This window comes from Nerophis lumbriciformis, linkage group LG19, assembly GCF_033978685.3.
Source record: "Nerophis lumbriciformis linkage group LG19, RoL_Nlum_v2.1, whole genome shotgun sequence".
NCBI lineage: Eukaryota > Metazoa > Chordata > Actinopteri > Syngnathiformes > Syngnathidae > Nerophis > Nerophis lumbriciformis.
The window spans coordinates 2,640,951-2,665,638 of NC_084566.2; the positions used below are offsets into that span (position 1 = coordinate 2,640,951).

The following is a 24,688-nucleotide window of genomic DNA, read 5'->3' on the forward strand; positions in this document are numbered from 1 at the left end:
AAAGCCAGCATCTGTGATGGTATGGGGGTGTATTGGAGCCTAAGGCATGGGTAACTTACACATCTGTGAAGGCACCATTAATGCTGAAAGGTACATACAGATTTTGGAGCAACATATGTTGCCTTCGAAGCAACGTAATCATGGACGCCCCTGCTTATTTCAGCAAGGCAATGCCAAGCCACGTGTTACAACAGCGTGGCTTCATAGTAAAAGAGTGCAGGTACTAGACTGGCCTGCCTGTAGTCCAGACCTGTCTCCCATTGAAAATGTGTGGCGCATTATGAAGCCTAAAATACCACAACGGAGACCCCGGACTGTTGAACAACTTAAGCTGTACATCAAGCAAGAATGGGAAAGAATTCCACCTGAAAAGCTTAAAAAATGTGTCTCCTCAGTTCCCAAACGTTTACTGAGTGTTGTTAAATGGAAAGGCCATGTAACACAGTGGTAAAAATGCCCCTCTGACAACTTTTTTGCGGCCATTAAATTCTAAGTTAATGATTATTTGCAAAAAAATATTTAGTTTCTCAGTGGGAACATTAAATATCTTGTCTTTTCAGTCTATTCAATTGAATATAAGTTGAAAATGATTTGCAAATCATTGTATTCTGTTTTTATTTACCATTTACACAACATGCCAACTTCACTGGTTTTGGGTTTTGTAGTTATTAAATACAATTAAAAAGATTAATCTAAACCAACCTTTTAGTACTGGAAAATTAGCATTTGTTGCCTGTACCCGATTCTTAAAATTAGACTTTACCAAGAAATATATTAATACATGTTGTACTTTTTTAAATATTTGTGTTACTGTGTATCTTAACTATACACGTACATTTATTTTCTAAAAACAATTGTTAAACATAACACTTTACACCCATTATTCCCTGGGTTTACCCTCAGTCCTGTTACCCTAACATATTGACAATGTTGGAATGTTCCACAAGTCACATGGCACACAGAAAGTTGCATCATTCACATGGCACACAGGAAGTTGCATCATTCTCATGGCACACAGGAAGTTGCATCATTCATATGGCACACAGGAAGTTGCATCATTCACATGGCACACAGGAAGTTGCATCATTCACATGGCACACAGGAAGTTGCATCATTCACAGACCCTCAGGTGGCCATGGGAAGGACAAAAAGTAAGTTCATTTACTTTTCTGTATATTTGATGATATTTTACTGACAACTCATTATAATCTCAGCAAGGTCCAGTTACCTAACTATTTATGTCATCTGTTTGATAAAGATGTCTTTGTTAGTTGAATACCGCTTAGTAGCAACATGCTGTTAGCATAAGTGCTAAATGTAATTTGCTAATGATATGCCAAAAACTTACTCCTGTTACTTTCAGTCCTGTTACTCAAATGATGTGTCATAAGAACCTAACTTTATATGAGATGGTCCAATACATATTTTGAACGGTTTAATGTGTGTATTATCAGATTTAGAGTGGAAAATAGACTTATTTTGAGAAAGTAAAACAAAAAGGAAATTGCACCATTTGGTAGATTTGCCCTTCTTCTGATATGTACAAGAGGTATTTTTGCAGTGTTTTCTTCCAATATCGTCACTTTTATGATACTATTATTATAATTATTATTAGCTAAATACTGCTATCATTCAACACTCATTAACAGCCCAAGAACCTATTGGTTTAAAGCTACTTCAAGCAGTAATGGTCGAGTGTCAAGAATGTACAGTACAGGCCAACAGTTTGGACACACCTTCTCATTCAGTCTTTATTTTCATGACTATTTACATTGTAGATTGTCACATCAAAACTATGAATGAACACATGTGGAGTTATGTACTTAACAGAAAAAAAGGTGAAATAACTGAAAACATGTTTTATATTCTAGTGTCTTCAGAATAGCCACCCTTTGCTCTGATTACTGCTTTGCACACTCTTGGCATTCTCTCCATGAGCTTCGAGAGGTGGTCACCTGAAATGGTTTTCAGGTAACAGGTGTGCCTTATCATGGTTGATTAGTGGAATGTCTTGCTTGATCAATGGGGTTGGGACCATCAGTTGTGTCGTGAATGAGAAGGTGTGTCCTGTACTGCAGTGTTTTTCAACCACTGTGCCGTGTCACTAATGTTCCCTCCAATTGTTCATGTGTGTGAGCAAACACAAAAACTCCCTGAGCATTCAGTGGAGCCCATGTGAGCAACATCAGACGTGCACACTGTGGCTACACCAGCAGCACACCTGTCCCAAACCTGACTAAATAACTAGTTCAATCTCCATCCATCCATCCATTTTCTACCGCTTGTCCCTTTCGGGGTCGCTGGAGCCTATCTCAGCTGCTTTCGGGCGGAAAGCGGGGTACACCCTGGACAAGTCTCCACCTCATCGCAGCGCCAACACAGATAGACAGACAACATTCTCTTATTATTATAATCAAATGACAGCAGTCATTTCCATGAGGTTATTTTCTAATATAAGTGTTTAGGCCCACTTACAATGACAATAACAAAACATATTGTTTTTCATGAACTGTGTACTTGTATTGTTTGTCTGGGTGGAGGTCCTGCTTTGGAAATAATTTGTACCCCTTTCAGACATTGCATTTAGTTCCCATTAAAACATTCACATGTTGCACAATGAGATGTAAGCAGGGGATCATGCGTACATTCCTGCAACTTCCTGTTTGTAAAAAATATATTTTTAATAGTATTTATTTAATATACTAACAGCATTTCATGATTAATATTTATAAATTAAGATTCCTAATAAATGACACTAGAATAAGCACACAGTTGATTGGTAAATCATAGTGTAACGACCTGGAATGACACTTTATGTGTGGTGTTGGAGTTGTCCGACTTTTTGTGTGGCTGTAAACGCATCACTGGCTAAGTGCCATATGTGCATGTGTTGGCGCAAGTAAGAAAGAGCGAGCGGCTGCTGTTGATATAACAAAGTTGCTTTTGGTCTGGTTTGTACTGCAGAAAATGACCACTTTTGCTAGATATCATTTTTTTAACTAATGTTTTGGTGATGTGTTTATGGCCGACAATAAAGAGTTTTGCTCAGTAAAGTGATCGGTGGAATTCATGTCCTCAAAGCTTCTCGACAGACGTTACAATATTTAAACACAGATGACGAAAACTGTTTTTTTCTCTGTCGTGTCCGTGTGTCAAAAATTGTTATACGCTTATTTTTTTGTTTGATTTTGTGCGCAGCATAGATTTGCCGTGCGCAGAGGACGCTTGAGCAGTGCGCAATTGCACAGGCGCGCACCTTAGAGGGAACGTTGCGTGGCACACTAGTGTACCGTGAGATATTGTTTGGTGTGCCGTGGGAGATTATGTAATTTCACCTAATTGGGTTAAAAATATTTTTTGCAAACCAATAATTATAATCCGCAAATGTGCCGTTGTTGAGTGTCTGTGCTGTCTAGAGCTTGGCAGAGTAACCGTGTAATACTCTCCCAAATCAGTAGGTGGCAGCAGGTAGCTAAATGCTTTGTAGATGTCGAGAACAACGACGATGGTTTTCAGGTAAAAAGGCATCTAACGCTTAAACCAAAAATAAACAAAAGGCGAGTGCCGCTAAGAAAAGGCATTGAAGCTTAGGGAAGGCTATGCAAAACAAAGCTAAAACTGAACTGGCTGCAAAGTAAACAAAAACATAATGCTTTTTATGTGTGTCTATATTTGTTGTGGGCACTAGGTGACAATTACCTTGGGAATTAAAGTGGGTGGGTATTGTAAGGGGTGGGGTTTATTATGTTACATATTGTAAAATGTGCAGATACCTCAACTTGCTGTTGCCATGATCCATCATACTGTACTGTCTGCAAAATTCAATAAAAAATTTTTTTTTTAAAAACAAAAACATAATGCTGGACGACAGCAAAGACTTACAGCATGTGGAGCAGCAGACGGCGTCCACAAAGTACATCTGTACATGCCGTGACAATCAACACCAAAATAGGAGCGCAGGACAAGAACTAAAACACTACACACAGGAAAACACCAAAAAACTCAAAATAAGTCACGTCATGATGTGACAGGTCGTGACAGTACACCTACTTTGAGACAAGAGCTATAGTGATGCATGGTTGGTTATGGTTTGGATTCATATTCAACAATTGCGAGAACGACTTTGTGCTGTCAATATCGCCTGCTGAGTTTAATTTTTTTATGTTTTCTGCTGGTGGTGGGCCTTGGGATTTTTTCCATGGAAAAAAATGTGCCTTGGTTCAGAAAAGGTTGAAAAACACTGCTGTACTGTATAACAGGGTACTATCCCGGTAACAAACTATTGCACTCCTAAATGTACAATAATTTGACTTTTGAATTTTTTCCGTGCAGAGTTTGCCCAATGTCTGGTTTGCATGGCTACAATCAGAGTTCAACGTGCACGGCAAGGTCAACTATCTATGGAGCCAAGCAGGGTGTCCATCAAGAGAGGGCTTATGTAAGTGAAGTGTGTTTGTGTAGGTTTGAATCATTCATTTTGCTCTGTATTCTATTGTCCTCTGCCTTATCCCTCGTGTGGACCTGTTGTGTGTATTGAAATATTTATTTGGTATGGGCTGCTGCCTGTGTGACAACATTTAACGTCACTGGACTCTTGTTATGTAACTGCACTGCTACTACCGCAGCCTTTGCACCAACAACATCTACTACAGTTTATGTGCTCTTACAATTAGGACATATCACCCCCAACCCCTTTCTCTCTCTCTCTCTCTCTCTGCCACCAATTGTCCTTCATGCTCTGTCGGCCAAGGGCAGCAAGGCCACTAATCTACCGCAAGCTGGATGCCTTACTCACTCTGCATCGCTCTTCTTCTCACCCGCCCTCTTTGTCTGCATTGATTGGCCTGAGTGCCTCGTGTGTGTGTGTGTGTGTGTGCGCGCGTGTGTGTGTGTGTGTGTGTGTTGTTGTTAGCACTCACGCAAGTCAAACGGAACCATTGCCTGCTACACCCCAAACCTCCCCAGTTTTGTCCTTCCCCTCCCCCGCTCCAAGTCAATGTTTACTTTCATTGCCTCTTCTGTGTGATGCGTTGCAAAATGGTTTTGTTTGCCCTTTATTTATTTGTTGTTCAGGCCGTCATTTGTAAGAGGTCATGTTAGCTCGGAAGTTGTTTTTGATTGAACCTCACCCACTGACACAATTCCAGGGCTCGAATTTAACCACGGCACCCGCGGCAACTGGCGCATTAACCCCCCTCTTCATTTGTTGTAATGCCCTAAAAAGAACACGCCGTGACCGCCCTTGACTTTTTACTGTTTAATGGACGAGGGATGTAACAATAAATGATAATTTGCGATAAAATTCCAGACATTTAGTAATACGTCAAATTTTTTCATTGCCGAAAAACCGTCATTTATTAATGCATGTTAGGCAACATGAAGTCAGGCGCATGCGCACGAGAGTCGTTTGGTTTGATAATCATGGCAGACTAACTACACAGACATTGCTCCGGCGATTTCCCCTCGGAGTAAACGGAGCCAAACGCTTGGTTTAACGTAATTTTCCCTCGTTTCTCGCCGTGCGTTTAAAAGCACACTGCTGTGTGAACATCAAAACTATTTGATGTTGCTTTTATTTTGTCAATACAGCGTCCATCAGCTGTGACTGAGAGTTAATGAGGTGAGGAAACATGCAGCAGGCAATGTGTCGTGAACGTTGTCACAACTTGTCTATAAAGTCTTTAGCTTGTTCACCCCTTTATTTAACTGCAAACTGTATCAGTGTTCAAATAACATCAATACTAGCTCAAATGTTGTCATCTCATCGAATTGAACGCAGGCTGTGAAGATTGTGTATTCGATGTGTATATTCGATGTCACTCCTCTTTATTTTTGTTGGCTCAACTGTTGTACTGATAGGAAGTGTTGGAGAAGAACAAAGCTTGTTTATTTTAGTTTATCTTCATTAACCAAACTGCTTTTTTTTTTTTGTACATTACTTGTGTTTTTTCTCATGTCACAAAGGTGTTACTTCATAAACCATTCATGTGACACAGCATTTGGTTAATGTTTTATTGTGTATAGTTGATTCCTATACCACATATTTCTGCTCAAACTCTTAATGGATCTGTCCCGATACATCATCTACATGTACATAAAAATGTACATAGCTTAATTAAACAACTTCCTCTATCAAAATGTAAAAATAGAGACAAAGGCATCATGTAATGACAAAAACTGACAAGTTGATATTATTAAAGAATAACAAAAAGCAAATAATTGTCTTTAGATATATTGATAACTTTTATCTATAGCCTTTTTATTAGACATTACAAATGACATGATGGTATTACGTTCACACCCCAACAACTTAACAATCGGTAATAATGATTTCAATATTGATAACAATAATCTTAATTATTACTTTGGCCATAATTGGCCGCCCTACATCTCATACATGAACACTATTTTTATCGATATGGACAAAAAGTGCAGTTACGTCTTATGGCCATCAGGTGCCATCTTTCAACAGTATTTTATATATACATCTTCGAAAACTAAGGACGAACATAATTATATACATATACTGTATGTATGTATATATATATATATAATTATAATTATGTTCGAAGGACGAACATATATATATATATATATATATATATATATATATATATATATATATATATATATATATATATATATATATATATACAGTATACAGGTAAAAGCCAGTAAATTAGAATATTTTGAAAAACTTGATTTATTTCAGTAATTGCATTCAAAAGGTGTAACTTGTACATTATATTTATTCATTGCACACAGACTGATGCATTCAAATGTTTATTTCATTTAATTTTGATGATTTGAAGTGGCAACAAATGAAAATCCAAAATTCCGTGTGTCACAAAATTAGAATATTACTTAAGGCTAATACAAAAAAGGGATTTTTAGAAATGTTGGCCAACTGAAAAGTATGAAAATGAAAAATATGAGCATGTACAATACTCAATACTTGGTTGGAGCTCCTTTTGCCTCAATTACTGCGTTAATGCGGCGTGGCATGGAGTCGATGAGTTTCTGGCACTGCTCAGGTGTTATGAGAGCCCAGGTTGCTCTGATAGTGGCCTTCAACTCTTCTGCGTTTTTGGGTCTGGCATTCTGCATCTTCCTTTTCACAATACCCCACAGATTTTCTATGGGGCTAAGGTCAGGGGAGTTGGCGGGCCAATTTAGAACAGAAATACCATGGTCTGTAAACCAGGCACGGGTAGATTTTGCGCTGTGTGCAGGCGCCAAGTCCTGTTGGAACTTGAAATCTCCATCTCCATAGAGCAGGTCAGCAGCAGGAAGCATGAAGTGCCCTAAAACTTGCTGGTAGACGGCTGCGTTGACCCTGGATCTCAGGAAACAGAGTGGACCGACACCAGCAGATGACATGGCACCCCAAACCATCACCCAACCATGCAAATTTTGCATTTCCTTTGGAAATCGAGGTCCCAGAGTCTGGAGGAAGACAGGAGAGGCACAGGATCCACGTTGCCTGAAGGCACAGGATCCACGTTGCCTGAAGTCTAGTGTAAAGTTTCCACCATCAGTGATGGTTTGGGGTGCCATGTCATCTGCTGGTGTCGGTCCACTCTGTTTCCTGAGATCCAGGGTCAACGCAGCCGTCTACCAGCAAGTTTTAGAGCACTTAATGCTTCCTGCTGCTGACCTGCTCTATGGAGATGGAGATTTCAAGTTCCAACAGGACTTGGCGCCTGCACACAGCGCAAAATCTACCCGTGCCTGGTTTACGGACCATGGTATTTCTGTTCTAAATTGGCCCGCCAACTCCCCTGACCTTAGCCCCATAGAAAATCTGTGGGGTATTGTGAAAAGGAAGATGCAGAATGCCAGACCCAAAAACGCAGAAGAGTTGAAGGCCACTATCAGAGCAACCTGGGCTCTCATAACACCTGAGCAGTGCCAGAAACTCATCGACTCCATGCCACGCCGCATTAACGCAGTAATTGAGGCAAAAGGAGCTCCAACCAAGTATTGAGTATTGTACATGCTCATATTTTTCATTTTCATACTTTTCAGTTGGCCAACATTTCTAAAAATCCCTTTTTTGTATTAGCCTTAAGTAATATTCTAATTTTGTGACACACGGAATTTTGGATTTTCATTTGTTGTCACTTCAAATCATCAAAATTAAATGAAATAAACATTTGAATGCATCAGTCTGTGTGCAATGAATAAATATAATGTACAAGTTACACCTTTTGAATGCAATTACTGAAATAAATCAAGTTTTTCAAAATATTCTAATTTACTGGCTTTTACCTGTACATATATGCATATATGCATGCCCCTGCCTGGAAATAAAATAATGTTTGCCTTGGTGCCCTAAAATATGAGCCCTCTTTTAAGGCAACACTTGCCTTGACCTTAAAAAGTAAACATTTTAGGCAATTCCAAACTCTAAACCTTTTCCCTAACCCCGAACAGGCCTAAGCCCAACACTAACTCAACCACATGATCAAAACTTTAGCTCTAAAACAAAGTAAAGGAAGAACAAGGGGTTGCTATTAAAAATAATTATTCCTGTCTACTGCTGTCTAGACCGATCAACCTGATCTATTAAGATCCAAAATAAGTGCTATATATTGAGTACAAACATGCAAACCTGATAGCACACGCAAAGCTAATCTACTAAACGTGTGCAAAGTGGATTGCGTCTGTTGAACAGAATAAGGCGTGCAATCCATTTTGCGTCTCTGTCTTCATTCATATGAAAAATATATGCTGATCATCAAAACGCACACAATACTGAGGAGAAAATGCAACTATTCTATGTCTATTTATTTTTCATCAATTTTCATGAGTCATTTCCTTTGCAGTATATTTGATTAGTATTTATTTTTGTAATTTGACCTAAGCCTTGATAATAATTTTTGTGATTAAAACATGCTTTCATATTATTTGACATGATTGTTCCTGTTAAACTGTAGGTAGGTTAGATATAATTGTGCCATTTGTTATCATAAGATTGGTAATAAAAGTTAAAAATAGCACCGGACGTTGTGTTTCTTCTGGGGTCTACAATATATAGTGTTACTTTGATTTGTTATCAAGTAAAAAGCAACAACTTACTTTCAAGGTGTGGCGGTAATAAAACTGCCTTAGGGGTGCGCTATATTCTATTACATAAAGAGGAAACCCTGCAGTTGCTTTTCTAATTGGCCCTCAAGAGATACAACGGCCAACAAGCACACAAAAGGCTCATCAACCACCCACAAACTATTAAGACTTGATTCACTTAAAGCCACATTGTTATGCTCGTATTAATTTGGTCATTTTAAAAACGTGTTTCTTTATAAATTAAGGTTTTTTTTTCTCTTATTTTTGACTAATTCCCCAAAAATACTTTATTAAATTGTGTGACTTAATTCTTAATATTCCAAATGTGTTCTCATACTGTTGAAAATTGGGACTTTATTGGCACAATATTTGGACTTAATTTAGAATTTATTCTCATTATAGTATATATATTCCAGTAGTGTTTTGAATCAATTAATGGTTAAAAATGCCACTAAGTTGTCATCAAATTTGAGTTTAATTGTGTACTTATATGCCATAATGTCATTTTTTCCCCCACAAAGTATTAAGATTTGATTCACTTGAAGTTAAAATGTTGTGCTCATAATAATTTGGTCATTTTAAAATGTGTTTCTTAATTATTTCAACCTTTTTGGGAATGATTAATAATAATGATAATGCATATAGTAATTTGTTTAATACTTTCTTTATGACAAACATTGTCCAGTGGTACAACTAAGCAAAAGAAAAACAATCAACCATGGATGACATCAACCACCCACATTTCAATTGTGTTTCAATTGGGGTTACGACTAATACTTAACACTTTAGCCTCTAGAATTAGTTTCTATCAGGTGTAAAACAAACGAAAACAATTCAATGGTGTCCCAAGACTTTGCTAGAAGGTAGTAGATAACACGAAGAAGAGCACCATCATAGATGCAGTAAAGACCAAAGTAAGCGTTGCTGCTTTCGCTTTCATCAGTACTTGCATATCTGCCTGTCCGTTTCCCCTGGGGCAGTATAATGGCATAAAATACTGTATGGCAGGCTTATGTAACCGGGGGGGGGGGTATTAATGGAGGCCCACTCGGCCGGCGGGGGGCAAAAGTGGGATCAGATCAGAGCTCGGTCCCTGGTGCACACGTTCACTTGCAGCCAAGAGCTCAGAGATGCTTTGTGTAAATTTGAGACGTGACAACATTTATATTACTCCTATATGGTATTGATTTTTAACAGGCTGATTACTGTAAGGTTCTGTACTGTATCTCTCTTGACCTCGGCCTGGACCTTAATCACAGTCCAGCTGTCGTAAGTCAGAGTACATATTTTGCATGTTCTGCTGCACAATCATAACTTAGTTTATGTATGTGTATTAGTGTTGTACGGTGTATATATATAAATATATTTAATTTAATTTATTTTTTTTAACGGGCATGACGGCGCATTGTCACGTCATGACATTGGTGATTTTACGAGCAAAGGAGCATGTTCGGCAGCGCACACACACAGAGTACTTACAAGCAGACACAGTGTGTAGACAGAAAAGAGAGAATGGACGCATTTTGGCTTAAAAACTAAAGATAAAGGTGAAGTTATAACACTGAAACGCCCTCAGGAAGAGGAGCTTTAAGACATGGCTAACTAGTTAGCGGCTAATGTCCATCCGCGATCGGCAGTGTTTGAGCTACTTCTAAATCATTAATCCTCGCCTCCATGGCGACAAATAAAGTGAGTTTTTACAAGTAGGATTATCACTGCAGGACGAGGAATGGCTAAACATGCTTCACTACACACCGTAGGAGGATACAATAGCTCACCGGTGTCACAATGTAAACAAATGCCATGGGTGGATCTACACCTGACATCCACTGTAATGATACCAAGTACAAGAGCGTATCTTGTCGGTACTACTATGATTACATCAATATTTCTTATCGTCACAAAAATGTTTTTCTTTTTTTTAATTTTTTTATCCATATTATATTCATAAACTCAGGAAATGTGTCCCTGGACACATGAGGACTTTGTATTATGACCAATGTATGATCCTGTAACTACCTTCCTAAATTTGTGGTATCATCCAAAACTAATGTAAAGTATCAAACAAGAGAAGAATAAGTGATTATTACATTTTAACAGAAGTGTAGATAGAACATGTTGAAACAGAAAATAAACAGATATTAACAGTAAATGAACAAGTAGATTAATAATCATTTTTTACAGTTTGTCCTTTATAATGTAGACAAAATAATAGAATTATGAATGACACAATATGTTACCGCATACGTCAGCAGACTAATTAGGAGCCTTTTTTGTTTACTTACTACTAAAAGACAAGTTGTCAGTATGTTCACTATTTTATTTAAGGCCTAAATTAAAATAAGAAACATGTTTAATGTAACCTAAGATTTTTTGTTAAAATAAAGACAATGCCATTTTTTTGTGATGCCCTTTATTTAGAAAAGTGTCGAAATACATTTTGGTACCAAAATATTGGTATCGCGACAACCCTAGTGTGTATTAATACTTTTACCCAATATGTCCCTCATTCTGCTTTCCTTCTTACAAAGTGATGAGAAAATTCAATGTTTTCTATTGTCGTGGACAATCTTCAATACATGAGGGGATGCACAGTTGTTTTCCCACAGCAATGAGAAACATGTGTTCAGTTATATTTAAACAATCGACACACCAAACGGGGCATTTTGACAAAAGGGTGGTTATTATCAAAAAGGATAAAAAGTACACACCATTAATGAATGTATTTATTTACTCATTTATTTATTCACTGTTATGTTACAGAGAACAAAGACATGGGATAAAACTGTTATGACATGAAAAGGGGTAGCATTAAATACTTCTTCTTACTCCTTTTGGAGCGAGCTGTAATGAAACAATTGGAAATATGTAATTGTATTGTATGCATGTTCCAAATAAACTGAAACTAACTAACCAACTAACTTTTTTCCATCATTTTTTTCATTCATTCTCAAAAAATAATTCATTAAATTGTATGTACTAACTATTATAATATTCCACATGTAATCTAATGTTGAAAAACTACTTGTGACTTTATTAGCACAATATTAGGATTTATTTGTTTATTATGTATTCTCATAATAGTATAAATATTCCAGTCGTGTTTTGAATCAACTAACGGTTAAAAATGCTGCCAAGATGTCAACACAATTTTATTTTAATTGTGTACTTATTAGCCACAAACACAACAGGGTGTGAGTCAACTAATTATCCACACATCCAAATATGTCAGTCAGCTTCCGGCTGCCTGCGTTACTGTGAAAAGTGTAATTGTGTGTGGCGTCAACCAGACACACACACATCAACAACAAGATCAATAGTGTGTGTGTGTGTGTGTGTGTGTGTGTGTGTGTGTGTGTGTGTGTGTGTGTGTGTGTGTGTGTGTGTGTGTGTGTGTGTTCAGTCAGTGCAGTGCTGCGGTTTTCAGGATCAATAATGTCACTGATGGAATATGGTGGGTTATATTAATGATACTTTTTTTAAATACTTCTGTTTGACTGAATTGTTTTACTCTCAATAAAAAATCCAATCAGGTCAGCCTCCACTAAACAGAAAGTAGGCTGAGTTTTAATTTGCACACTTCTTGACTTACACTTCAACGCTGTATACTATGTATACAGTGTGTATGTATAGTATTGTATGTATACTGTCGACTACGTTCTTCGTAAGGACGCACATTTTACAGTGTATTTCTGTCCCGAATCGATTACTATAAATGTGCAGAAACATTGATCACAATATTTATTTACTGCTTCTTCTCTTTGTTTCAATTAAATTTAAAGTATTCAAGAAGTGTTAAGTGTAACATCCACGTACTGACAGTGGACTTAATTTGGACATATCGCATTTTTCGTACTATAAGGCGCACCTGAAAATCCTTTCATTTTCTCAAAAATCGACAGTGCGCCTTATAACCCGATGTGCCTAATGTACGGAATAGTTCTGGTTGTGCTTACCGGCCTCGAAGCAATTTTATTTGGTATATGGTGTAATTATAAGTGTGACCAGTAGATGGCAGTCACACAAGTGTGTAGACTGCAATATGACTCAAGTAAACAACACAAAACTTTAAATGTTCCATTGAGAATAATACACACGGCACTCAAAAATCTGTCAAAATGTTTTAGTATGACTTTGAAGCCTCATCGTTTGATGGATTGTCGGCCCATTACGACTACCGTAGTCAGAGATACAAGTATTACTATGGTGTGTGTGTATAAGGACCGCAAAATGGCACCCATCAGCAGACATATTATCTGGCGTTTTGTTTCCCAATGTTATGCAAAACCAACTTTTCTTACCTTCTGGTACCTGCTGATCTGTATTTGAGATCTGCATAAGTCCTGAAAATTTGCGCAGGTCCACCACTGTTTGGGACATTCATCCTCCGCTGTTGCCATTTTTAATATAAAGTAGTGTAAAGTTCCTACTTATATCTGTCAGTAGACTCGCTATGAAAGCACTAAAACATATCGGTGTAGTGAGTTTACATTATTCACCCAAGGAACTTTAGTTATTTGAGCGTTCCGGTCGGACGGTTTTTCACGGGACACATTTCCTGCGTTGTTGTTGCACTAGTGAGCCACGGATGAGAAGATGCTGCTCCGTTATTGATTGTAGTAAAGTCTGAATGTCATTAAAACAGTTAGCTCCATCTTTTGACACTTCTTCCACTCCCGTCCTTGCACGCTACACCGCTACAACAAAGATGACGGGGAGAAGACGTTGTCAAAGGTGAGCCATGTAAATAAGACCGCCTACAAAACGGTGCATTCTGAAGCATCTGTCAGAAAGCGACTTGAAGATGATCTGTAAAACATCATCTATGCAACATTTTGACCAAAGAACCACCATTATATGTTATGTAGACCACAAGGAAGTCTTTTACATTTAGAAAAAAATCATAATATGACCCATTTAATGTGCCTTTTGTCTGAAAATAGACCAGCACATCGGCAGTGTGCCTTATGGTCTGGAAAATACGGTAATTTGGACATAGTTTTCAGAGAAACACACTTCTGCACACAAAATGCTGAGTGTAATTATGAATGTGTGTCATTTGAAACATAGCCAGAGTCTCCTAGTTAGCTAGCTAGCAGACAGATGGACAAAAACATGCTGTAAAAATTTTTTTGATTGAATTTCTGTAGATCCATTATCCCCCTCATTGTCAAAACAGGTACGCCTATGTTGTCGTTGATCATCCTCCATAAACAAAAAAACAAAGCGAAAATAAATAATTTAAAGTACCAGTGAAGTGGAGAAATAAGTTGCCTCTATATTGAAGCTAATATCATATACAGGTATATCTGATTTATGACACCGAAAGACTTACAAAGTTTGCGAATAAATAGATATGATCAAAATAGTATCAATCTCACTGAGATTCCTGAGCCATTTTGAGAGATAATGAGCAGGCCAGTCACGTGATCCGTGACGTAGAGGGAGGAACGAGAGATCCTTTCCCCATCAACAACAATGCTAATCAAGCAGACTTTGTGAGAGCCAACAACGATTACTTTGGTAACAATTATGATCCAGAACCTTATTTTTGAGCCCGAACACAAAGAATACAAGCAATACGTTTTAAAAGCCGAGTGCTGAACTAATGCAACTTTATTGTGACACTTGCGTCCGCAGCATGGCTCGGTGCTAAACATACAAACATAAACTACATACTAAACATACACTATTAACTAGATCCACTCTACGTCCATTGCACCGGTTGCCCAGGGGGGGTGGAGGTTTCTCATTGTAGCCCATTGGGTTGAGTTTTTCTTTGCCCTGATGTGGGATCTGAGCCAAGGATGTCGTTGTGGCTTGTGCAGCCCTTTGAGACACTTGTGATTTAGGGCTATATAAATAAACGTTGATTGATTGATTGACAAACTAACAATAACAAACCATAATAAAACAAACACTTTAATATTTCCATTCTCGCTGGAATGCCGACTGACGGGACGCTTACATAATTCTGTTTAAATGAAGAATCAATCACAATCCTCACGAAGGGTTTAAAGAAAAGTTGACGCAGTGAGTGTATTTTTGTGTTTTTTTCACCATCTCGGGGGATGTCAAAGTCGACCAGCCTGTCAGACCATGACCACGGTTGTCTACTGAAAGATGCATTAATTATATTCTAGAATTTACTTTGAGCAAGTTTGAGACGAAGCAAAAGGAGCTGCCGGCTCAGTGTGTCAACCATAGACATCTTATAAGTAGACGCAGCATTGGCTGCTGTGACTCGAGAAATTCGGCCGCCATCTTGAAGTGGTGATGAGGAGCCGGCGAGCAGCCTAAACTGACAGTTGACAGGTAGAAAACAAAGATGCGTTTTCCTGCTCAAATGAGCGGACTGTTGAAAATAGGAATCGGGGAGATTACTTTTCACAAGTAAGATTTAACATTAACGTACTATTGGTTGTATTTTGTGAAAATGATATTACCACAGAGTTGAGAAGGAGCAAAGATCTTCAATAGTACTGAAATCGTAGCCGCTAGCAAACAAGAGTATGACCATAATAGAATTGCTTGTCAATTAAATTAATTAAATTTAAAAATGTCATACTTGAACAACATAAAGTTGAAATAAATGATGAAAATAAAGATTGTAAAAGCCAACAGGGGTAAAAGTTAGGACCACAGTCCAGATTGTGTAGGAGGAGGGGGGGGGGGTGATATATGTTAGCTAACTAGACAATCAGATGGACAGTGGCTATACAGTTTTATACAAGTCTAAATTTAGTCATAGATATAAAACAATCACTGTAAACATTTTCATTTAAGGGAAGAATGTAATAGAAAATATCAATACAAAGTGTCAAGACAGAACAAACTCTCTGCTGCTGCAGCAACAGAGATACAGTCTATAAGATATATAGATATCTAATGTATTCATACTTTGTTTATGTAGGATATACGCATATATATAACCTAATCATATTGTTTCTTCAACTTAAACATAGCTGGCCGTTTTTTTCCCACTTCTCTGGGATTATATTCCCAGTTTTGATCTCGGATGTCGGTCACTTATAGCATATAAGAATATTCTATTACTGTTAAGCAAACTATGAATAATAAAACACGCCAAAACATGTGTCCTTTATCATAGCTACACGTATGACAAAAAAACGTGTGAAAATCTGTGGTATTCAGTGAGGTAAGATGAATTAAATGCGCTGACAGTTCATTGCTCCTGCCAAATGAATTGCACTGAGTGGAGCGGATCACCACTCCAAGATGGTGGCCCCGCGTCTCGTTAGCGCCAGTAGGCAGTAGCGGTCGATGCTGCGTCTACTTATAAGATGTCTATGGTGTCAACAATAACAGCGTAAGCTCGCATTAGCTCACTGCTATCAATTCGCCGCTAAAATAGTCTGTCTGCGTTGGGGCTTATAACAACAATATCACTCATATTTGGTTCATTCGGTTTCTGGATGTTTTTTAGGGAGTGTAAAAGGCACAATAGAGGACCAAATGCATAAAAAAGCCAATCATATGTGTTCTTGTCTTACATAAGGATTGTGAATGATAAACAGCACCCCTCTTTCCATTTTTTGCGTATTTCCAGTATGATGATCCGATGACATGGTCGGAGGGCAGAAGTGTGTCTCTCATAGCGTCATCCGACCCTGAATCTATGGAAATTGCCGAAGACATTGGAGCAGAATATTCAAAATGAATTTATAGCATTTTGTAATTGGTATTTTCACATACTTTGCAAATTGTAAATACTAGTGGATATGGCTTCATGCAGTGTTTTTCAACCTTTTTTGAACCAACCAAGGCACATTTTTTTTCATTAAAAAAATACGGAGGCACACCACCAGCAGAAAAGGTTAAAAAATGAAACTCCACCAGGTTGTTGTGCCTTATTTTGAGTTTGTTGTTTGTGTGTAGTGCTTTAGTTCCTGTCTTGCGCTGTTATTTTGGTGACCTTTCCTGTTTTGTTGGTGTTCTCCTGTAGCAGCTTCACGCCTTCCTTTGAGTGCTATTGCCCGCACCTGTTTTCGCAATCAAGACTATTTAAGTTGTGCATACGCTATCCTTCTTTGTGGGGATATTGTTGATTGTCATGTACGGGATGTGCTTTGTGGACGCCGTCTTTGCTCCACACGCTGTAAGTTTTTGCTGTTGTCCAGCATTCTGTTTTTGTTGACTTTGTAGCCAGTTCAGTTTTACTTTTGTTTTACATAGCCATCCCTAAGCTTCAGTGCTTTTTCCTAGCGGGACTTGCCTTTTGTATTAATTTTTGGTTTAAGCGTTACAAACCTTCTTACCTGCACGCTGTCTCCCACTGTGCTCTACATATTGGGATTGCCAAGCTCTACACAGAGCAGGCACTAGACAATGGCACATTATTCTGATTATTGATTTGCAAAAAATATTTTTTGGACCAATTAGGTGAAGTGGCATAATTTCCCACGGCACACCAGACAATATCTCAGGGCACACTAGTGTGCCGCGGCACAGTGGTTGAAAATCACTGGCTTAATGAATACGATAAAACACAATTAAGCATATTAGGTCAACTTGTTTTTTCTCTCTACTGCTACTTTAATATTGTTTGATTGTTTTTAGAGTAAGCTGTTCGTTACAAGGGGACCAAGGTTCAAACCTTCATTTTTGACTAAATATTATACATACAGTAACTGTATTACGATCATATTTTATTTCATGTTTGTATTTTTAGAGATACCGCCCCTTTAGTGTCTGCTGAGAAAGATTCTGGCCCCTTGGATAAATGCAATTGAGGACCCCTGCACAAACCCTAAATCAACAGTTAAACCCTAATTTAAGACCCTAAACCTAATTCGATACCCTACCTGAACCTAGTCTGAAAAATCCTAATTAGAAATCCTAACATGAAAGCACTAAGACCAATTCGAAAGCCACACACCAGCCTGAAACCCCCACACAAAACCATAACCTTTTTAGCTGGAAACACAACACATGTGTAGCAGTTTTTAACTTAATTTCAGTCATAATCTTTTGATGAAAATGTATTTTAAATGTAATCATATGTTAGTCACTTAAATCGATTTAGTTTTAGTCGACTAAAATTACGGTAAATTTTGTCGACTAAAATAAAGGATAACGTATCTCCAAAGTTGTCTTGAAACCACTTTTATCAAGGTTATTGCATCTCAAAAACTAAATTCACAACAATACCTGCACTCCATATATATATATCAATGAGTACGTTTCACACTAACCTTACTGTGTGTTAATATTTTAGCCGAAATTAAGCTTCTTTTTTCCCAAAAATTTTAAAGAATATATGACTAATGTGGTCATATGAAGAAACAAACCTGTGTGTGTGCGTGTTCAATATTGTGTACAAAACCCAAAACCAGTGAAGTTGGCAGGTTGTGTACATGGTAAATAAAAACAGAATACAATGATTTACAAATCCTTTTCAATAGACTGCAAAAACAAGATATTTAATGTTCCAACTGAGAAACTTCTTCTTTTTTTTTTTTTTTGCAAATAATCATGAATTTAGAATTTAATGGCAGCAACACATTGCAAAAAAGTTGTCACAGGGGCATTTTTACCACTGTGTTACATGGCCTTTCCTTTTAACAACACTCAGTAAACGTTTGGCAACTGAGGAGACACATTTTTGAAGCTTTTCAGGTGGAATTATTTCCCATTCTAGCTTGATGTACAGCTTAAGTTGTTCAACAGTCCGGGGTCTGTGTTGTGTTATTTTAAGCTTCATAATGCGCCACACATTTTCAATGGGAGACAGGTCTGGACTACAGGCAGGCCAGTCTAGTACCTGCACTCTTTTACTATGAAGCCACGCTGTTGTAACAAATGTGGCTTGGCATTGTCATGCTGAAATAAGCAGGGGCGTCCATGATAACGTTGCTTGGATGGCAACATATGTTGCTCCAAAACCTGTATGCACCTTTAAGCATTAATGGTGCCTTCACAGATGTGTAAGTTACCCATGCCTTGGGCACTAAAACACCCCCATACCATCACAGATGCTGGCTTTGGAACTTTGCGTCTATAACAGTCCGGATGGTTCTTTTCCTCTTTGTTCCGGAGGACACTATGTCCACAGTTTCCAAAAACAACTTGAAATGTGGACTCGTCAGACCACAGAACACTTTTCCACTTAGATGAGCTCGGGCCCGGTGAAGCGTTTCTGGGTGTTGTTGATAAATGGCTTTGGCTTTGCATAGTAGAGTTTTAACTTGCACTTACAGATGTAGTGACAAACTGTAGTTACTAACAGTGTTTTTCTGAAGTGTTCCTGAGCCCATGTGGTGATATCCTTTACTCATTGATGTCGCTTTTTGATGCAGTACCACCTGAGGGATCGAAGGTCCGTAATATCATCGCTTACGTGCAGTGATTACTCCAGATTCTTTGAACCTTTTGACGATATTACGGACTGTAGATGGTGAAATTCCTTGCAACAGCTGGTTGAGAAATGTTGTTCTTAAACTATTGGACAATTTGCTCACGCATTTGTTGACAAAGTGGTGACCCTCGCCCCATCCTTGTTTGTGAATGACTGAGCATTTCATGGAAGCTGCTTTTATACCCAATCATGGCACCCACCCGTTCCCAATTAGTCTGTTCACCTGTGGGATGTTCCAAATAAGTGTTTGATGAGCATTCCACAACTTTCTCAGTCTTTTTTGGCACTTGTGTCAGCTTTTTTGAAACATGTTGCAGGCATTAAATTCCAAATGAGCTAATATTGGCAAAAAATAACAACGTTTACCAGTTTGAACGTTAAATATCTTGTCTTTGCAGTCTATTCAACCAATAATAATAATGTGTGCTCTCTGGATAGACATACATTGAAAAGGTTTTGTAAGTTTGGAATTATGGTTTAGTGTTTGGGAACTACATTGTGAGTGGCTGCGTAGCTCAATAACCAATAATGTGTGCTCTCTGGATAGACATACATTGAAAAGGATTTGCAAATCATTGGCATTTTTTTTTTTTACCATTTACACTACGTGACAACTTCACTGGTTTTGGGTTTTGTAAGTTTGGAATTATGGTTTAGTGTTTGGGAACTACATTGTGAGTGGCTGTGTAGCTCAATAACCAATAATGTGTGCTCTCTGGATAACGGGATCAGGGCTCAAATCCCAGTCGAGGTTCTTCATAAACCTGCTAGCTAAAATGGACAGAACATTCCGAGCTCTACGACTTGTTTCATTTTATGGGTCTTGATAAAATAGTTCTACCCACTACAGTATAACATGTTTTGGTTTTTTGTCTTCATGAACCAAGAAATAGCCTACTAGCTAACAAAAGAACAAACAAACAAAACAACTAAATATCGGAGGTCTTTTTTTTGCATCCAAATATGTTTGTGTGGTCATGTGGTTGGGAAAAAAAGCCAACAAAATCACATTTCCATCTTCTTTCACCATTTATTAGTTCACCAAATACAGTGAAAATGGCATCATAATATACAATGACTCATTCTTAGAATGTCATGACATTTTTGTTGCTTTTTTTGTGTTTTTTTTTTTTTTTGCTTCATAAAACAATGTTCCGTTATTGAAAATATTAAGGTTTCATGCACAACGAACCATATCCAGTTTCTTTAAAATGATGGTACAAAATAAACCAACTTAATAATAAAAAAAAAAAAATGTTCAAAATGAGTTATTTGAGTATACTCGTAAACAGTGCGATACTCTAAAACTGCCATTTTCTAACAAATTCATCAACGAAGCTCAAGTCACAGTATACGATTTCTTACTAATAGTTGAACATCGATGTGTGCAAAAAACCCCGACACATTCAGTTAGTCTTTAAAAAACCTCAGAGCGCTGATAATCAAACGAGAGCAGTCCGAAAAAATGCGCCTGGCCTCGCTCCTCCGTGTCCTCTCCGAAGTAGAAACTCTTTTTGTTGATGAATTGTAAGACCATAGACGAGCATATCATTTAAATAACAAATATTTAGATATAAAAATACAAATATGACTCTTTTTGTTGTTTAAAAACAAGCGTGCCGGGGGGTAAGAGTGGCGGCACCTGCCTTGGCACCGGAGTGACAATTCATGCATGACGGAAAACACGGATAATAGAAAGAATAATATTCCCACTGTTAGTTTAGATATTCACTTTTGGTAAATACTTTGCGATGCAAATAATAAATAAAAGATATGTGCAGGTTTTACATGAGCTACATGAAGGAACCAACCTGCAACTCCAACCGGTGATGGCTAAAGCTAGAAAGTGGCCAACACAAGTAGGGTTCCACTACAGAAAAGATCGACATTGCACCGTCCTCGGATATACACACATCATGTTTTTACATACAATCTGGTCTCCGCTCGACTTGGTCTGTTTGCAGGAGGGGGGGTTGGGATCACAAAGCAGTAGAGCGGCAACAGGAATGCATCGGACCGGTGCTGAAAGGACAGCTCCCCTGAACGCACCATCTAAATAGGAAGGAGGAGGTGGGGCGGTTCTGCGAGCCGAGCCTACTGTACAACATCGAGCGTCGTCCTCCTGCGCCTTGTTTTTGCTTGCGTACAGCGCGTTTACAGCGAGGAGGAAGGAGGCGGTGGTTAATGACAAGTTCATCCATCACCAGCGCAGGTCTCCACGTCTCACAGGGTTTCTTTTTCCCCTCTTTGAAAAGAAAACAAAAATCGGGTCTGGCGTGGAGGAATATCCCATGACCACTCCTCCCCTCTTCATCCTTCCTTTTCATCCCATTGTGACGTCTTGTCCTGCAGTCCTCCCAACATGCACGGCCGACAAGTGCTTCGAATCGGTGATCAAAATAAAAAGAGTCTGCAAGGCATCGCGCGTGGTGTTTAGACGCCGGGCGACGACTTGTCCGTCATGCCCTTCAGGACCTCGTCTATTCGGTCGTCCTCGATCACCACTGTGGGGAGGAAGAGGAGGGTGTTTACCGAGAGGCTTTTAGCCCAGAAACAAAGTGAAATGCAAGGAAGGGGGAGGATGAAAACAACACAATTGTGTGTTGAACGAAACAACACGTCCATTGTTGGGGCGTGTCCTTGCTGAAAAACACATTAGCATGGTCCCTGAATGCACCACTAAGGCATTCCTATGCCTAAATAGAATGCATGTAATAAAAAGCAGCATATTCCATAGGGCTCTGAATGCATCACAGGTGTACATATGACATGCATGTAACATTACAATAGGTGCCTGAATGCGTCACATGTAATTAACATGCATTTAACGGTGGGTACATTCAAAATGTATTCAATCAATCTCTGAATGCATCAGAGGTGCATTCATAGGTGTAAATAACATGCATGTAACATTCCAAATGTATTCAGTTGGTACCTGAATGTACCACTGGTAGGTTTAAACTACGAGCATGTTTGCAACTGGCCAGCGGATGCATCACGGGGTCATTAATCAGTGTAAATAACACGCATGTATGCCGTGTAAAAAAAAGTAGCACATTAAAATGTATTCAATTGTTCCCTAAATCCGTCAAACATAATTTTTTTTTCATGTATGCGCGACGCAGTGATATTTCAATCATCCCTCCATCCATCCATTTCCTACCGCTTGTCCCTTTTGGGGTCACGGGGGGTGCTGGAGCCTGTACGTATTAAAAGGTAACATTTTATTTCTTACTCGAATGGTCCCTGAATGCGACACAGATGAGCACAATGCATTTATAATAGTAATTATGTATGCATCAACAATAGCATTTCAACGATATTAATACATGCGCCATACATTGATCATTGTAAATAACGTGTCTGTGTAAAACAGTTGAAAACAAATTCTATTTACACGAATAGTCGTAAACAACATATATGACGCAGTAATGCTACAATTGGTACCTGAATGCATCATAATGTAAAAGGCACGTACGAGCCATCCTCTTAACACAACGCACCAGGAGACTGCACCATGCATGTAAACAGTGACGATGCATTAAGCGTCGTAATTAAACACATCCGCCTGGAACCTGAACGCACCACCAATAAAAAGCATAACATTTTTGCAGCAATAATTTGACGTCGCTTTACCTCGCTTGGCTCTGCCGATCTGGCCGAGCTTCGGGGGTCTTTTAGCCTGCGAGCCGGCAAAAAAGGCGCTTGTGTCCTGCAGTCCGCAGCTAAAGGACATCTGGCTGACCTCGCTGTCCGCCCCGTAGCCGCTCATTTTGCCCTCGTTGTACGGCAGCACCTCGGACATGCTGACCAGGATTCTAGTCGTCCTTTCTTTGTGCTTTAGATCCCGCTGAGGTCTCGTCCTGACGGTGGTCCTAAGGTCTGTGGGGGGTCCCTGTGTGCAGCGTCGGGGACTCGGACTTGATGCGTGTGCTCGCCTGCGTGGCTGCTTGATGTCTGCTGAGGAAGGAGGAAGATCCCGGGATCATAAAGGAAACCCAGGCGGAGGTGAAGTCATCCATCCGGGTGTGAGGCGCATGTGTGTGTGTGTGTGTGTGTTTACTGTTTAGTGGAGGTGCAACAGTGCCATCCTGCGGCAAAAGACGGAACTGCATGTGAAGTAAGAAGTTGGAGGCTTTTGTTGTGTGAAAAAAACAACCAATTTAAAACAGTATTTTTAGTACGAATGCTGAGATAATAACAATAATAATATTAAAGCTGCAAGCAGCGATGGACGGGACCGACTTTGACGGCACATAAAATCCAAACTGGAGCAGTAATTAAAACTCTTTGGTCAAATTTTAATCAGAAGGGTTCAATCTCTCTCCTGTACTAGTTTGAAGCCGACGCGACAAACGCGCTCAGAGGAGATAATGTTTGAAAAAAGGTGACCGTTTTTTACAAAACTTTGGTTTTGAAGGGGGAATTGCAAACTTCCTGTTGATTTTTGCTGGGGGTTGTCAATCTATGAAATGTAGGTCTAAGTGAGACCTACATAGAAGTTTTTGTTTCATGTCTGTAAGACATTCCTACTGGAAGTTACAGTCAGTTCTGTCTGTGTTTTCTTCCTAGGAGCAGTTGTGTCTGTGTTTTTTCCTAGGGGGTGCTAAAGCGCAATTTTGAGTTTTGGGGTTTGGTTTTTTTTATTAGATGGCAATTTTCGCCAGTCCTGATGTGTTTGTCAAATATGGTGAGTTTTGAAGCATGTTAAGGGTCAAATTACAGCTCAAAGAGGCGGCGGAATAATAATAATAATAAAACGCACGAAATACAATAGGGTCCTCTGTCCCAAAGGGACATTGCGGCCCCTAATTACACAAAAAAAATCTAATTAAACACTTTAAATGGGCGTCATAACGGTTGCTATTAAGTATTAACTTTGTCAACAGCAGTGGTGTGCCATCAGGGCCAGCGAGGCCTTCTCTGCTGGCCTAACATAACCAGAAATCATGATCATAATTAAAGATACAATTTTTTCCCATAAATATCTTAAAGTATTCATATTCTCTTCATGTCGTACTATGCTCTTTCCAGCGCTGTTTTTTTTTTTTAGTTTATAGAGTTTCTATCCAATCAGAATTCAGCTAGCTTATGCTGCCATGCTGTACCAAATCTGCCGGAGGCCTTCATAATCAACAATGTCTGTGCACTGTAAGTGAACGGGCACATACAGTTGACAGACAGTTGGATAGCCAATCAGATCACGAGTTGTCAGTAAGGCCTTCTAGCTGGCCTAAGGCA

At 38.8% G+C, this 24,688-nt stretch overlaps 1 protein-coding gene and 1 long non-coding RNA gene across 3 annotated transcripts; one reads left to right on the forward strand and one right to left on the reverse strand.

Moving 5' to 3' along the window:
* The first annotated feature begins 1,070 nt into the window (after positions 1-1,070).
* Positions 1,071-24,688, forward strand: LOC133618898 (uncharacterized). 2 transcript variants are annotated; one of them, XR_009817364.2, is made up of 3 exons: positions 1,071-1,151; positions 4,333-4,438; positions 23,292-24,688. It is a non-coding gene; the product is annotated as an uncharacterized lncRNA (long non-coding RNA). The 2 variants fall into 2 exon arrangements; XR_009817365.2 differs by lacking the exon at positions 1,071-1,151 and adding an exon at positions 1,872-1,971.
* On the reverse strand, positions 20,464-23,394 carry camk2n2a (calcium/calmodulin-dependent protein kinase II inhibitor 2a). The gene is made up of 2 exons (XM_061979711.2): positions 23,084-23,394; positions 20,464-21,951 (listed from the first exon to the last, which is right to left on the reverse strand). Exons 1-2 carry the CDS (start codon positions 23,250-23,252, stop codon positions 21,881-21,883), a joined length of 240 nt encoding a protein of 79 aa, XP_061835695.1. The 5' UTR covers positions 23,253-23,394; the 3' UTR covers positions 20,464-21,880.